At 45.4% G+C, this 17,291-nt stretch overlaps 1 protein-coding gene across 1 annotated transcript; it reads right to left on the bottom strand.

The window, feature by feature from the left end:
• Positions 1–3,118: 3,118 nt before the first annotated feature.
• On the bottom strand, positions 3,119–17,078 carry Gimap8 (GTPase, IMAP family member 8). The gene is made up of 5 exons (XM_051202960.1): positions 16,846–17,078; positions 12,819–13,467; positions 9,677–9,722; positions 7,190–7,813; positions 3,119–4,648 (listed from the first exon to the last, which is right to left on the bottom strand). Exons 1-5 carry the CDS (start codon positions 16,935–16,937, stop codon positions 3,990–3,992), a joined length of 2,070 nt encoding a protein of 689 aa, XP_051058917.1. The 5' UTR covers positions 16,938–17,078; the 3' UTR covers positions 3,119–3,989.
• Positions 17,079–17,291: the final 213 nt, after the last annotated feature.

The raw sequence follows: 17,291 nt of genomic DNA on the forward strand, positions 1-17,291 counted from the left end.
GACAAAAGACAAGCCTTTCTGTCAGGGTCTTCCAGGAACTACAAGACTTCCAGGAATCCAAGAATGTCAGTTCTCCAGGAATGGGATTCTGAGGGAACTCCAACTTTAACTGGAGGAAGCCAGCTGACAGTTCTCATGGTGATTATAGATCAAAGAGTTTGTCTGATTTTTTGTTTTATTTTGGTTTTTGGTTTTTAAGACTATAGAAGATTTTTGGGTGTGGAAAGTGAAGCAAATTAACCACAAAACTTAATGTCCTTACTGTGTTCCTTCAGTTGCCATTTTTACATCCAGGACTGCTGTAAGTCCATGGTTAATTGTTATATGTCTGCAATAATGATTTTCAGAGCGCTCTCTGCCATGCCCACGGGTATCACTTCACAGTACACTGAAGCCTTACAGACAGAATCTGGGTTCAGTGAAGTGTGGGCAAAAGGAAGCAAGGGTTTGGTCCTAAGAAACAACAGCTATGATCCAGACCAAAAAGTTGTGGTGAGCGTAACTTACACAAAGACAAGAGGGGAGAGAGACCCTGGAGAGCTGTACCGCTGCTGTTGTAGTCAGTGACTAAAAGAAAATGTCAAGTTTCACTGAAAGTTAACCAATAGTGGCAACATTCCCAGAGTAGAAGAGAAAAGGCAGCCAATGGAGGGACCAGGAGCACCACAAGGGACTCACGGTCTGACGGGAGCTCACGGTCTGATGGGAACTCACGGTCTGATGGGAGTTCACGGTCTGATGGGAGCTCATGGTCTGACGGGAGTTCACGGTCTGATGGGAACTCACGGTCTTGATGGGAACTCACGGTCTGATGGGAGAGGGATTGCCAGAAGAAACACTAAAGGTAGGGGTGGGTGCTGCAGTGCCTGGTAAACCTTTTGGTGTTAACTTCCTGAAGATACAGTGGCCAATAGGAATGAGAGTGGAGACATTCTGAACCGTGGTGACCAATGGAGCTGAGAAGGTTGACACCCTGGAGACACAGCCACTGATAGGATGGAGGGACAGGCTTGCTAATCAGCAGCCAGAGATGGGCAGTAGCTTCAGATGAGTCAGATAAATGTAAAGGACTCTCAAACTCCGTGCACCAGACAATAGATCTTCAGATGCTCATGCAGTTCGCTCTCCAGGCAACCTCGGAAATGTGTCCAAGGGACAACAAGATCTCTCTGGGGTTCTGGCCACAATATCAAAAGGGGTGAAGGCTGGGAAATACCATAGATATTGTGAGAATTATCTCTTGCTAAATTGTAGGGTACTGTTGACTTAAGAAAAACAAATTGTAGGGTACTGTTGACTTAAGAAAAACAAAATTTAAATACGCTGCCAGAGACTGGGGTGTGACACTTTTGCTCAGACTTGATTCTGTTCAGTCTAGCCCTTTCATCTGTGGGAAACACAAGCTGCCAACACCATCTGTGAAGATAATTAGTTGAAAAACAATAAACAGGAACTGTGTGTGGCCAAGGGGAGAAATGGGTTGTGCTGATAATAGCTAGATTTTTTCAGCCTTTGGTTCTTGAGCACATCCTGTGACTACTGAAATAATGGGGAGGGAGTTTCAGAGATTGGGTTGAGGTGAGAAGAGCCACTCTAACTGTAGGTACAACATTTCAAAATTTCTGACTAAGTAAAAAGGGAAAAGTAATCTGAGCACCACTGGCCATCATTCTTTGCTCCTTAATAGTGGTCAAGATGTGACTCATTGCCTTCGGTCCCTGCCACAGTGCCTGCTCTGGTAATCATGGATGCACTTCTTCCCTCCTTTTCCCACCTCCTTCCTTATTGTCATCATGCTTATCACAGCAATGGGAGAGGGAAGAATACAGTCCCATTGGATGGAGAGCTATGGCTGCCGTCTGGATACTGTGGCTTCCTTGCGTTCAGGTGGGGTCAACTGGTCCTGGGCAGTGAGAGGAAGCCATGTGCCTGTGGCACAGCAGGCGCAGAGGACTGCGTGTGGTCCCCATCCTGGGACCAACTGCCTCTGAGAATGGACAAGGATGGCCACCTCAGCCTAGGAGGAGGACTATGGTCACCAGGGACTTATTTTAACCCTTCAGCGTTGGTGGTTTTGTCACACCAACAGGAAGTACCAAGATGAACAAAGATGAAAGCAGAAAGTGAGAGATTTTGAGAATGTTGGGGGGGGGGGAGGATGCCTGGAGCCAACTGTAGTCTGAGACAGGTGGAATGAGCTGCCAAAGTCTGCAGTTCAGCCTGAATATCTCTTCATTTCCCCAGGAAAAGCAGAACCCTGAAAGAAGAGATCCCTACACACACATGACCAGTGAATATGCATGGAGCATTCCAAACAGCAGAGGGAGCCCTGAATGTTCTCCAAGAAGAACCTGTTACTCAGTCAGCTCCAAGGCATGCAGCTGGCTGGCAGGCTCAGAAGGCGATGCTTTCAGGACCCGCCTCAACTTTTGACATGAAGGTATTCTCTTCCCAGGAAGTTCCTAGTGTAAAGCTGAGCCCAGCAGAGACGCTAATATGTCTCCAATGCAGACCTCGTGACTGGCCAGCCTGCGCTGCAGAGCTCTTTGCCGAACTGATACAGGCTTTGTCAGGTTTCCTGCCCCTCTATGCTCCCTTCGAGGCCTTCCTGACCCTATTCTACTCATCTTCATCGTTCCATCAGGCACCTCCTGTATACCTCTAACTCTCCTGTCTCTTCCCATGGGATTCTCAGAGCCAGTATTGCTGCCCCACACAGAAAAGAACCTACAGAAATACTGCAGTGTATGTTAGACCCTACAATGAGAATATGTCACATGGCTTATCCTGTGCATCCCTCACTGTGTCCAGGTCCTAGTGTCACATGCTCAATCCAAGGGAGCTGTCAGGAATGTGTCACTGTCCTCAAACAGAAGAGAATCTCAGGGAAGAGGCACAACTATCATCCAGACCTGAAACCCCCTATTCCTGGTTCTAAGGCTGTTCTCACTAATTTTTTCCATGGTTTAGGGCAGTCAATCCAAGAGTTAGTAAAAGATGTCATATCAGGAACTGTCACTCATTTAAAAAGACCAAAGTACATAAAAGTTTCAGTGGCCTCTTTATGAAATCAGGCTCTTTACCTAAACCAGGGGGAAAAGTCATCAGAAAGAAAGTGTGAAGTCATAATCCAATTCATCTTTACTATCTGATTCGACTCAGTATATTTACCCATACATTGTCTAAAAGTTACCATGTTAACATGTATGTGGCATTCAATTATAGCAGAATCACTTCTTGGCCTTTTGGCTAAGATAAAGTATAATATCAAAACATATCAATTCCCAGGCTTCATTACCCTACCAACAGATTAATCTTGAAGCTAACTAAACACATATATTTTATATCTTATCCTCAAGGTACATGTGAAAGTAACTGTTATTTAAAATGGCTGACCCTTAATACACGTTGGAGACAGTTTCATATTGTTCATTTTACATATTGGTCACCTCAAGCAGCTTCTAGTAGATCATACACAGAACACCATGAAATAAATATCACATACCAGTGAAGCTGGGCACAAAGACAGAATAAAATTGTAATGTTGATGTTCCCATCCACTTTTTGCCATGTCCAAGAATGTTGGCCTTGTCTTTGTGTGTGTGTGTGTGTGTATGTGTGTCTAGATACCCTGGTTCTCAAGGTATTATCTTATTGACCTGAGCCTTGGTCATGGTGTGAGTCCTGACTCTGTTTGACCTACACTGGTGAAATGGTTTTGACCCTTAATATCATCTTGATGTTCAAAACATTTCCCATATCCCCAACCTTATTCTCTTTGTCCTCTAATTCCCTACTGCTTGACCTAACTTGATAATTTTTTCATCCAAACACCTACATCCAACATGAGATACATTTATCCCTCAGCCTTCAAAAGTCATGAACTTTCTTTGAGAGGAACCATCCCACCAGTCCTGCCGTCCCTCATCCCACCCACCTCTGTCTGATGACATCCTTATGTCCCAGACCTTTTATTTGCTCACTTGAGCTCATTGTTTAAACACACTAGTAATTTGTTGGCCTAGGGTTTTAAATTGATGGCCAAAATCCACCCATGAATATGAATGCTCATCATAGTACTTTCTGAGACTATTGGCTATTGTCAACAGATCTTTCACCTGGGTCTCCTGGTTTTGACCAGTTTCTTTGTTATTAAAAGCACAAACTCGCCCCTTGCACTTTTTAACTATACTTTTAAGGGCTTTGTTCTTTGTGTTTCTAGTATAATCGTGAATGTCTCCATCCCCTAGATCTTCCTTCCTTGTAAATAACACAATCATATATCTCATAATTTTTTCTTGAAACATGGCCTCCAGTTGCTCCACGGCTGCCTCATCTTCTTGGGTGAAACGCCCCAGCTGCAGCACCAGAACAAAAACCTTCATTCCATCTTCACAGAGAGATAAGCAGTATTTGACCTCCTCCTTTAACCTGCAAGGATCCTTTTGAATACCAGGCATCTGGCTGAATGATGGAGTGTCTACAACCACAACATCCTGCCAGTCCACTGTGGTCCTGTCACTCTGGCTTCTACTGGTGATAGGCTGAGCTCCCAGTTGAGACAGGAAGGCAGGTCTCCCCAAGATAGTGTTCCCAGTTGCACTCTTTCCAGTCCCACTCCTTCCTAAGAGGATGATGTTTAAGAGTTCTGTTGCAGAGGAAAATGGGAAGGACTCATGACTTTGGGATGATGCAGAACTCACCTTTCCAAGTTATTCACAGCACTAGTTTCATTACTAAGCTCACTAGACATCACCCAGCAGATCTACCCCACACATGAGACTGGCTTGCCCAGTTCATGTGGTCTATGAACTCAACGGGGGGACTTGGACAATGCTCTGCCCATTGCCCATCATGAACATAGCATACCTCCAGCCTCTGAATCTACTCTGCTCCTTTTCCAGGACCTCTTCCTAATCACTGGCACCTATAAGAAACAGTGGCCTTATCTTTGCCCTTTATCTTTGCTAGTATACTCCACACATTTCATTTCTATCTTCTGTGCTTACTGTAACTAAATCTCCCTATTGTCAACTCCTAATAACCATGGCAAAAATGTCTTTTGAAGTATTTGGAAATCTAGTCTATACAATTGGATTTTTAGGGGGAAAAATCACATAATCTATCAATAGATTACCAGTTGAAGTTGTGTTGGTATCTCATACTAAAATTCATTATAAGCCTGATGAATCTTACTGTGTCTTTCAATAATGAGCCAAAGGAACTTCCTGGTTAAAATAAATGCCCAGTAACACTGTTCTTTGAGGTGTCAGTGATAGAAGAGAAGATTTCATATAAATAGTATTTGTAGGTGTAGAAATCTGATTATATTTACTTTCAGGTGTTCCTGATGCCTTTACACTTTGTACTCTCATCTCAGTGGCCCTCCATCATGAACTCTTTTGAGGTAGACTCTAGTGTCTACCTCAAACCAAAGGGGGAGGAAAGTCCATCTTGGTCTTCTTTCGAGGACAACTGCTGAGCTACTCCTGCTGAACCTAGTCTCATAGCATGTTTAAGGGGTAAAAATAGATCGATGACCTGAGCCAACATATGCATGCATGCACATATACACATGCAAGCACACTCATGCACACATGTTCCTGCACTCATGTCATGTATTCCAATCCCTACTTCTGTGTTTTAAAAAGACTCAATAGTCAAGTCTCTCTGAGATCTGGTCCAACTTTCCTGCCATTTGAAGCCCTGTTTCCATCAGGACCATTCTTATCTCCTCCTAAGAGGCATGCTCAGCTAGTCCTGTTTCTTTTCATGAAGTTGCCAGTGTACTCTCTGAGGTGTCTCTCTTCTCTTCCCAGTCATCTACATGCTTCCTGTTCTCTAAAGTCTGTTTCAAATTGAATTTCTCCAGATGCTCTCTCCTGGCCTTTCTGTTTTCCTGTATTTCTTCAGGTAGCTCCTGCAACCTGGCCTTCCGGGGGGAATGTAAAAGGGCAATAAACAGTGACACCAATTCGGGGTACTGATCTTCCTGGGTAAGAACATCCGAGTCAGAAGAGAACAGAGGAGTAGAAATGGGAAAGATCTCAGATGAGGGTCAATAGGGCAACGAGTACTGACAGGATGGGCAGTCCTCTCTCAACATGTAAGAACTGTAATTGCCTCACTAAGGGCCACATGGTACCCATCTGCGTGGCCCCCATCTGCCACAAGCATTCAGGCTCTTTGTCCTTGTCATGTCTTAGCTCCGAATGTTCTCGCTCTGTCTGCTACTTTTACTTTCCTAGTACATGTATATAAGGATGTTCATGTGTGTTTAGATGCACAAGTATGTGCAGGTATGTATATGCATGTATGGTATGCATGGAGAGGCCAGAGGACAACCACAGCTGTCATTCCTCAGCCACAGTCTACCCTTGGTTTTAGAGACAGAGTCTCTCACTGGCCTGAAACTTGATTAGTAAGTAAGAATGGCTGGCCAGCAAGTCTTAGAGACCCATGTGATCCAGTACTGGGAGTGCAACATTCGACACTGTGCCTGGCTTATTTGACATGGGTTCTGGGGACCAAACTCAGGTTTTCATGCTTGTTAGGCAAGTAAGTCATCTTCCAAGCCCTATTTACACTTTCTTTTAGTTTCCCATCTCCAAAGCAGCGAAGAATGAATAACCCAGAGAGAGTTCTGGGGTAAGAGAACAGAAAAGCAAACAAATGACCAGAAGCTGACGTCACTGAGCTGAGTGCTAAGTCCCAGCAACTGCAGAGTGGATCAGCAAGAAGACTGGGAGAGGTCTCCATGCTGGAGAGGTGGATTAGGGATCAGGAAGGAATTAAAAATCAGCCATGAGAGTATACATAAAAAACTCATCACTTTAGGACAATGTAAAGAAGAGACCAACATATGTACCTGCTAGTTGGTTTTGAGACAGGGTCCTATTTAAGCCAGGCTGGCTTTGAACTCGATATTTAGCCAATAAACCTGTATGTCTAGTCCTCCTGACTCTAGGTCCCAAGTGTTGGGACTACAGGAATACACTACCATGCTTGGTTGATGCCTGCTGGGGATCAGATACCCTAGTGCATGCTGGGTAAGCACTGTACTACTGAACCTCACCCGCAGCCTGGGCTTTTTCTCGCCCTCTGCACTTCCTGCAGAAAGTAGTGGCTCTACATCATGCAATACACCCCAAGCACTGGATACAAGACCATTTCCTCTGCTTAACCATACCTTTCTCTCTGAGGATGCAAGGCTTGTTGCCATTGCGCTGCACCATGCTCTCGACTTGGTCCAGGAGTTTATTCACCTGGTTCTGCTCCTCCTTGACAGTTGCCCGATAGTTGAAAGCCACATATCTTTTTTCAAATTTCAAGATGAGCTCCTGGAGATTGCTATTTTTGCTTATAAATTCATCTAGGGCCTGATCCTCTAAATCTTCTTTCCTGGTAAAGAGAATAATTGTGAACTTGGTGAATTTTTCTCCAAAAATATTTTTGACAAGGTTGAACATATTGTCATCACTCTTTATCGAAGAGTTCAGCGGTATCACCAGTAGGAAGGCATGGGGACCCGGAAAGGTTAGCTTCTTGACTTCAGATGTATCAGGCTTCCACGATGAGATCTCTGGAGAATCAATGACCATGACTTTCTTCCTGTTCCAGATCCTGCTGTGGGCTGTAAAGATCTTGGTGACCTGTTGCTCACTGTATTGAGTCTTAAAGGGCCGCTTCCCCAGAATGCTGTTCCCTGCTGCACTTTTCCCAACACCACGCTTCCCCATGAGGAGAACTCTCAGTTCTGGCATCTCTACATCCTGATCGGATCCTGGAATCTGAGGCTGTCTCTTCTTTGGACCTGTGAGACCAGAAAAATAAAAATGGATCCGCTGTCTCCTCCTGCCATTGGATACAGGTGTGAACTGCCCTGGAAAGCCCCAGCCCTGTGACTGAGCAGGCCTCTACTCTCAGGCAGAACCCAGGCAACCAGATAGAAACTATGGGAAGGAGAAATAAACTAGAAGGAATATGGAAAGCCCAGGGTTTTCCAGAAGAATGACTATGCTAAAAAGAGCTTCTACTGGCCTTCATTCTTCAAAAGTATTACAGAGTGAGGTCATGGAAGCAGGAACTGGGAAGGGGTATGAGGGCAGGTTTGCTTGCAGAAGCAAGAGTGGTAGAACACAGGTAGAAGGAAAGTAAACAAGGGTACAGAAGAAGGAAGGGGTGTGCATACTGGGGAGGTGAAGGGGTGGGAAAATAATTAGCCAAAAACAAAGTGTCTATGAAAAAAATCCTTACAGAAACCTACTGTCTTGTAAATTCTCTCACAAGAAAACACAAAGGAAAAGATGGAATCATTCCATTTATTTCTTTTCAAATGAGGGTCCCTTCAATACGGAGAGCCCATATAGTACAGATAGAAGTGGGTGCTGGGAAAAAAGACAGCAGACCTAGGGATATCAGTCCCATGGTAGATCCACAGTCCCATGGTAGATGCCACAACTCCAAGACCATGACAATATGAAGCACATCAACAGTTCCAAAATATCCCTCTACTGGCTGCATAGACAGCAGTGGCCTCTCTCTAACCTTGCCATCCTGAGGACAAAAAAAATCCTAATGTTTCTAGTTGTAGAATTACCCCCACAGCTTGCTAGCTAGTATCCAGTCCAAAGTGAGCCTGACTTCCTCAGGACCACCCAGTTGAAGCCACGTGCCACTAAAAATTCTCTCCAGCGCCCCAGGCTGAGGTGCCTTCACTGTGTTAGATCAGTCATCATCACATACGTGTTCCTGAGGGTTTATACTAATGGTCATTACTGAATTTTTAATTCCAAGGTCTATAAAATCAGTACTTTGATAAGACACCTCCATTCCATGCTTCTTATGAAAAAGGATGTTTCCCATGGTCACTAGTGTGCCTGCCAAAATACTATAAACTGTACATATATTATACATACAATTTGAGGACTGAAGTATGTGTATGTCATTTCCTCACCCACAGCGTCAGCTTCAATGTTGCTGTTATTATTACTAAACTTCACAAATGACTTTTTTATTATTTTATGGTACTTCATGAGGAAAGGACCCTGTCTGTGAGATTTCCGGTTTTTACACAGGGCAGATTTGAAAAGAAGCTAAAAATGCACCTGTGACTTCATAAGCCTTGTGTGTCCTCCCTACAGGCATTCTACTTACTATTGTGTACCAACCTGTGTTGCTATATAGAACATCCAACTAATGGAAGTCCATACAAAGATGCTGGTGCCATCCATGAGGAGTGTTTCCTGTTCCGCATCAGAAAGTCTAAACTCATGACCAGGAAGGAGAAACAGAGTTAGGAGAAAGCCGTGGAAAGCAAGGCTTCCTCCATCATAGAACAGAGGGGGCCAGGGACATCACAGTGTCCAGCACTTTGCCGGCTGCACTGAGTCACTCATGCCAGGAGCCCTCTGGGGACAGGTATGGACACCCACATAGATTGAGTCTCCATGTACCACTTTACTTTAGCTGGGCAGTGCATTAAATGTGGTAGTCTTGCCCAGCATTGGTGGTGCATGCCTTTAATCCCAGCACTTGGGAGGCAGAGGCAGGTGGATCTCTGTGAGTTTGAGGCTAGCCTGGTCTACAGACAGAATTCCAGGATAGGCTCCAAAACAATACAGAGAAACTGTCTCAGAAAAAAAGTGTAGTCTTATTGTTTAGGTGATCAACTTACCACACAGATTGTCCCCTTCTTCGTATGTAGCTCTGTCCCCACAACCCTAAAAAATAAAGGGGGAAATAACATACACATGGCCAAAGGAGATACTCTTCCACACAATACAAATGGAGATACAACTGAAGACAGAATATCTGCTGATTAGGAAGAGTAAGTAAGGTCGCAGTAAGGTCATGGTCCTCAATTTCCTCTGTGCACCTGTCAGTACTTTCAAGCTTTCAGGCTCACTGATGCTCCTGAGCAGCTTGCCAGAGGTGGAGTCATTTCCAGCACCCTTGCTGCTCCCCAGGATGGCCTGTAGCCTCTGACATGAAGTTAAATTGAGAATACCTCACCAGGTATGGAAAATCAAGCACATCATTAACATGGAAACAATACCTTTCTCTTGTGGATGGGCTTCATTCTAACCTTATTTCTTAAAGCTCATGTGAACCGGAAGAGCCTGCCTCTGCTTCCTTACCTGTGCTCAGCCAACATCTTTAATGCATTTAATTCTCTGTCTGTCTGTCTGTCTGTCTCTATATCTTTCTCATTGTTTCAATGTAAATATGCTGTGCATGATATAAAAATTAATACTCTTCCATATCCAACTTGTAAGAAAAGTGACAGCTACCAACATTTAGATATCTTTCTATATTTCTCTGTGTTTATACAAACATGAACAAATATTCACAGGAGAGACTCACAGGGCTTCCTGATCAGCAATCTGCTTGGTGTTGTAAACTTCACACCTGCACACGTTAATAGAGATGGAGCTTCCCCGCTCCTTTTAGTTGGTAAATCTATCCTACACTATCCTCTCAGCCATCCTCTCAGTGGTGGGTCTTTGGGTTATCTCTGCCTTTACTATTTCAAAGGATGCTTTGGTAAGAACCTTTCTATGGGTTATCTTTATGTATTTTTCTCTTTGGATTGCTGAAATCCTCAGTATTTTTAAAGGATTGGTTTACCATTTTTATTTTACATGTGTGAGTGATTTGCCTATACGTATTATGCAAACCACATGTGTACAATGGCTATGGAAGTCAGAGGAGGGTAACAGATCTGGAACTGGAATTATCAATAATTATAAGGCCCCATATTGGTGCTAGAAACTGAACTCAGGTCCTTCGCAAGAGCAGCAAATGTCCTTAACCTCTGAGCCATCTCTCCAGCCCCCTGAAATCTTAATATTCCTAATTCCTCTAACCCCCACACATCTCAATAACAATAGCTAATAAATACTGAGTATCTATTTATTAACAACTTTTAATCATCTCATTTAATCTTCAAGAAAATTCCAGGTTCATATTATGGCATTTGTTTTACACAAGACATGACAGTGTGGTTAACAGAATGTGTTTTCTATCCTCATGGGCTTTGTAGGGAGGCAGCTATTGTAAATATGTCTACAGGAGCCCCTTGAGCTGGTAGTGACTGGTGTGAGGGATCTTCTCAGGGCAGAGACGTGAGGAGCCAAGCAAGGGTGAGAGTCAGGAGGGCCATGAGTTGACACTGAGCGGTGCAGAGTGGGAAGCCAAGGCGGTGCTAGTGCAGAGAGCAGCGCAGGTGCACAGTACCAGAGTGGACATGAGCACAACTGGGAGCGAGGGGCCAGTGAGAGCAGCCGTAGGAAGCAGGACACAGGTAAGTGACCAAGCTGGGATGGGAACTATGGTTCATCTTAAGATCAACGAGGAGCTGCTGAGCATTTTAAGCAAGGTTTTCTTGTGGGAAGCTCATTCTGAGCTGGCATCCCTGTACTACTTACTCTTCACTCAGAGAAGAGACAGGCTGTCCTAATGCAAAGCACAAGATGTCTTGAGCCTGGTTCCTCACCTGCAGAACACCTGTATATGGAGCTCCTGCAAATGCGAGGCCGTGTGTGGGTCTGGCATTTAGTAAGTGCTCAGTAAACTCTGTGGCATCTCCCTGAACAGATCTGAGCAGATTCTTCCAAGGCTCAGCTTCTGCTTGCCCCCTGTCTTACAGAATCATCCGTACTGATGCTCACCTGCACACCCCATGTGATAAGACCTGTAGTCTATGCAAAAATCACTCATTTGGGTGTCAGCTCTTCCCAGGAAGTCTGCATTTCTGTAACTGCTTTGGTTGCAAATGAATTTTCCTCCCATGTTAAAGGATGAAATGTGATTAGCAGCAGGTGATTCTATGTGGCATGGGGTGGAGGATAAGTGAATGAGGTGAAAATTGTACAGGGAACAAAGGCTGCTGTCCTGGGCCAGACAATGATAGAAGGGACATAAGTAGGTGGACTCCAGAAGTGCTGATGTCCTGAGACCTTCAGTGACTCCTTGGACATCAGAAAGCAACAGTGTCAGAGCTAAGGCTCTGTGGGGAGCAACACAGCCATTGGCTGAGTGAGAGGAAGGTGGAACTAAGAGATTTAAGTTTGAGCAAGTCAAGGTTGAGTTAGTGTGAGAGTCTAACAGAGTCAAACCTGGCAGGAAAAGCTGAGCTAAGACTACTGCTTTAGAAAGCAAGGACCAGGACGTAACAGGGAGGGGTCTTCTGGGGAAAGGGGAGGGAATGAAGGAGAGTCCAGGGGGTCTGAGAACACCGACTTTAGAGGCTGGAGACTGGAAGGAGACTCAGAAGTCTTTGAAACAGCTAGAAAGAGAAGTGGGGGAAAGCAAGGCTGGGCGTTCTGTTGTTGTTATTTTATTGTTGTTTTGTTGTCGTTTCCTGGGAATTCAGACAACTATGCAGAGTCCAGTGTGTTCAATAATGTGAGCAGTCACGTGAGACAAGGGTTTTGTTTCCCATTAACTTTCCAGTTAAGTCCAAAGTCCCCAGACTGACGCTCAAGTGCTTTGATGCCTGCTATTACTCTAGAGCAGTGTCCTCAACCTTCCTAAGCAGAGACCCTTTAGTACAATTCCTCATGTCCTGGTGACCCCCATCCATAAAATCATTTTCATTGCTCTTCATCACTGTAATTTTGCTACTGTTGTGAATTGTATTGTAAATACAAATATCAATATGCATCCCCTGTGAAAGAGCCATTCAACCCACAGATGTGACCCACAGGGCGAGAACACTGCCCTACAGCATATAAACACACCTCCCTAAAGAAAACACGGCTGTAACACACAAGATAGTCCATTGATGTGGGGCTGCCTCCTCTCGCCAGTCCTACCTGGACTCCACTGCAGTCCATTTTCAAGGGCACAAAATATGGCCCCCCGCTTTCAGCCATCAACTGCTCAATGACATCAAGGAGCCGGGACACCTGCTGTTCCCGCTGCTCCTTGTCTGCCTTGTTGTTGAAGGAACAGTATCGATCTCCAATGTTTCCAAGCAACGTCTTAAGAGAGCTCTTGCTGTCAATGTAGTCCTTCAGCGAGTCCTCACCCAGCTCATCTTCCCGAGTGAAGACCACAATCATGTGACTGTAGGCTTCAGTGCCAAACTCACCCTGGATGCCCTCAATGGTCTCTCTGTCCTCCTCTGTATAGTAGCCAATGGGCGTGACCAGGAGCAGCACGTGGAGGCCACCAGCCGAGAGCTTCAAGCACTGCCTCAGGTTCAGCAGCCTGACCTCTGCACAGGACTGTGAGGAGAAAAGATCTGGGGCATCAATGACGGTGACCTGCTTCTCTCTCAGAGACACAGTTTCGCTCTGGCACTGGGTGGTTACCATGTGATCACTGAACTTGGAATCGAACACGGCTTTACCCAGAATGCTGTTTCCTGTGGCGCTTTTGCCTGCACCGTGTTTCCCTAACAGCAGGAGCCGCAGTGTGGATGTTTCCTGGCTCTGTTTGAAGTTGTCCTCCTGGATGGTGCTGTTGAGACAAGAGCCCTGCATGAGCGCTCCCCCCACAGCAAGTGGAGAGGGAACTGCAGGAAAGCTGTCCTCCCTGTTCCCCGAGAATTTAAACTACTGGGTTGGGAGGCCAGGTCTCGCTTCAGCACTCTACAAACTAAGCCTCATCTCCGGCTCATGTGGCTCTGATTATAAAGTCTGATGTTTCATTCTAAGGACTTGGTATACTCTAAAAATGTTAAGGAGGAACACAAAATTCATCTCAGGAGAGGTCATTGCTAAATGTGTGCTTGCCTCATAAAATTCCACAATGACTTGTCTCCTTAGAGGAATTCTTATTCACTAACAATAACGTGTTTCTCAAACATGTCTAGAAAATGAAGAAAAGCATAAACAAAATAAATAAATAATAGGCAAACTGCAATGAATCACGTAAGTTTGTAGTGCTTTTTTTTACTGCATGTATTTGTGGGTTTCATCACACCCATGGGTACATACATGCTCCTCGGGAGTTACTGTACTCTCTAATGATCAGGAGTTCCCTTCAGTTTGAGGCTAGACTTTCCCTAGGAGTGACTCCAAATATCGAAGCTAAAGAAGCAATGGTCTGGGGCTGGAGATTTGGCCCAGTGGTTCAGAGCACCGGCTGCTCTTCCAGAGGACCTGGGTCAGCTCCCAGCACCCACACGGCAGCTCACAACTGTCTGTAACTTAAGTTCCAGGGGTTCTGATATCTTTGCACCAAAGCAAGTAAAAAATAAATTATTAAAAAAAGAAGTAAAATATCTCACTTATGGAGGAAAGGCCACGGCCACATCAGAGACACAGATGTGAGGTGACAATGTACCGCTCTGCTTGTAAGGACTGCACGTGTCTGACTCCCCGTAAAAGCCGCAGTCCAGGCTAAGCTTGGGGGAGCTGTTTAATGAGGCTAACTGGAGTCTTTGAGGCCAAACCCTGAATGTGGCCAAGAGGCAGCATATGAGTAAAGATTGTTCTAGAACCTTTGGGTTTAATGTGGTATGTTCTGTTGGGTTTTAGACTGCCTTGGAGTCTATTATCCACTCTGGCCTATGCCTCCCTTTTGAGATAGGAGAATGTTCCTTGTGCCTGCCTCGCCTCTGTATATTGGAAGCATTTGCTCTGGTTTTCCAGAGCTGGAGGAGAATCTGCCTCGGGATAAGCCCTGCCTGGAGTTTCAGCCTGAGCTGCCTTCACTAAGATTGGACTTTGAATTTTTGAGTTAAAGCTAGGACCACAAGTTAAGACCTCAGGAGTTATTAGTTTGAAATGAGCATATTCCAGATGTGACTCAAATACAAGCTTGAGGTCTAGGGGAGAGTTTATGATCTGAATGCACTCACCAAAGTTGGAAACTTCAGCCACCATTCAGCAGTGGTGGGAGACAACCTAAGAAGAGAAGACTAGAGAACAGAGGTCTGCACTCACAAGCAGATCAAAGCCATTCCAGTGGGAGTGTGTTGCAGATTACTAGAAGAGTGACTCGTCATAAAAGTGAGTTTGTAGGGCAAGAGAGACTGCTCAGTGGTTTAGAGCATTGGCTGCTCTTGCTGAAGACCTGGGCTCAGTTCCCAGCATCTACCTGGTGACTCACAACCATCTGCAGCTCAGTTTTAGAGGATCTGATCCCCTCTTATGGCATCTTCAGATGCTGCATTATGAGAGGCACAAACGTGCATTCAGGCAGAGCACCCATACACATATTTTTCAAAAGTAAATAAATCATTTTAAGTGAGCTTGTACCCCTCCTAATGCGCCATGCACTCCACCCCCCCCCCCGACCCTTTCCTTTTCCTCATAGTATAACTCCAGAAGAAGGCCTTTGCCAGGCACGGACCCCTTGGGTCACCCAGCCTCAGGTATCTGATGATACCAATAAGTAACACACTAAGGCCTCCATCCTTGTAGAAGGGTTCCATGGTTTCATGAAGCAGTAGCCCCTGTGCCCTATGGCACATTTTCTCTCAAGGCCAAAATCGACAGAGCAAAGGGAGACCTGGGTTTTGACAGACCTTTCTGTACAACATGCAGGCACCATGAACAGAGGACAGCTACAGCACTATGGCCCAGTCTTGGGCATCTCTTGGGGACAGGGTTGGAAGGATATTCTCTCTGTGGGTAGAACTTTGAGCAGTGGACCTTGTTCATTTCACTAGAAGAAGAAATAGTCAGATATTCAACTATTACCAACATGTGGATTCCAGCCAACAATGAGGCTGGGTGGTGTGGATTTGGAAACAGCATGGCTGTAAAATCCGTGCTAAGTTTGTCTGAAAGAAGTGTCTGGAAGTACTTGAAGGGAAGAAAACCAGGAGAACTTCTGAATGCTCATCAGAAACTGACCTCTGCAAAGGAAGATCTGGGTCATCAAGTTGGTAGGATGACCCACACTGTTGGTGCCAGTCAGCCTCTTCCCCCAGATACCCAGTCATCAGTCCATGAGCTCAGACACAAAATGGTCACAGTTTTGTACATGGACCTGGTAATGTGGAAGTATACAGTGCCATCTCTCCATAGCCATGACTCGTGGTTCAGGAATTCACAGGTAGAAACCAAGTGAAAATAGCACCACTCAGAATCAGCAAAATGTTTGCTTCCAGTCACAAAGACCTTACACTCTGGTGGTACAGAGGTCTTGGTTACAGAGAGCAGAATGTTTCCACCAGGACATAACCATCACACTATACTGGCAGTTAAGACTGTACATAAGTTCCTCTTTCTGTCTTCCCAGGATGCAACCCAAGGGTATCATGAGTTGAGCCATTGGGGGAGCTTGTGTGACACAAGGATTCATCCTCCATCAAGATGCAAGTGGATCACAGAGAAAGGAGGTCAGAGAATCTACCAGAACCCAGCAGGGGAAGAAATTTAGCCTTAACCAGTGGGTCAGTCAGCATAAGAAAGGGTTAACAGGTTGGGTTAAATTGGACTTCTTTCAACATGCAATTAACTGGGTCGTCTGTGCAAGGGCTGGGAAATGTCAGAACACAGACTGCTTGCCCAGGAGACTGATAATCCCGATTGCACCTGCCGACCTCCTCGTGGGAGCCCAGCTCCTGAGATGCCTCTTGCCAGCCTCTTGAACCTCCCAATCTGCTGTCTTCTTGCTCCTTGACAGACCTCCTGACCAGAAGCTGCCCCACACACACACACTTTCTTAAGAAGTGGATTCTACCTGCATCTGGATTCAGTTGGAATGGCATGGTTCCTGCCAGGGATAAACTGTCCCAATGCTCTTGAAATCAAACCTGACATGGGGGGAGGCTGTCTTCCATGGGCCAAACATTCCCCAAAGGTTTGATAGTGCGTGCACACACACACACACGCACACACACACACACACACACACTCACACACACACACACCTGAAGCATACCTTGGTCCTTCCCCCTGTTCTATCGATGTCTCGAAGCTTCTACACTCCTCCTGGCTTCCTCCAGCTGCTCCTCGGTGGGATGAAGTGGCCATCTCTAGTCTCAGGCCAGCAGAAATGAACCCTAAAGAGAGCCAGGGACCACACGAAGAGAATTAACCACGTCACTAGGGCCCCAATCTCCCTGGCAGGAGGATTTCCTGTTTTTCTGGGAAGAAAAAAGTTTCTAGAAACATGTATTATTACTTCAGTAGAGTCTGAGAACACGGAACAGACTAAAGAAGGAAGCTAGGGAGGGGCAGTGTGAACACACAGGCACAGCCTGTCTGGTGATGCTGTAGGGAGCCACCATGTGGCAGAAGGCTGTGGGATCACAGCCATTCATACTGCTGCAGACAGATGTGACAGAAAAGGCCAGCTTGGGTCTTGTCAAGGTGAACTTCTGCTGT

This window comes from Phodopus roborovskii, unplaced genomic scaffold (assembly GCF_943737965.1).
Source record: "Phodopus roborovskii unplaced genomic scaffold, PHOROB, whole genome shotgun sequence".
Lineage (NCBI taxonomy): Eukaryota > Metazoa > Chordata > Mammalia > Rodentia > Cricetidae > Phodopus > Phodopus roborovskii.

Excerpts from the sequence above, each read along its gene's own strand:
- Gimap8 (XM_051202960.1), bottom strand. The coding sequence starts at position 16,937 with ATGGCCACTTCATCCCACCGAGGAGCAGCTGGAGGAAGCCAGGAGGAG. Across the intron at positions 13,468-16,845 it reads GAACAGGGGGAAGGACCAAG|CACCATCCAGGAGGACAACT; the intron begins GTATGCTTCAGG and ends TTGTCTCAACAG. Across the intron at positions 9,723-12,818 it reads TGGACTGCAGTGGAGTCCAG|GGTTGTGGGGACAGAGCTAC; the intron begins GTAGGACTGGCG and ends TTTATTTTTTAG.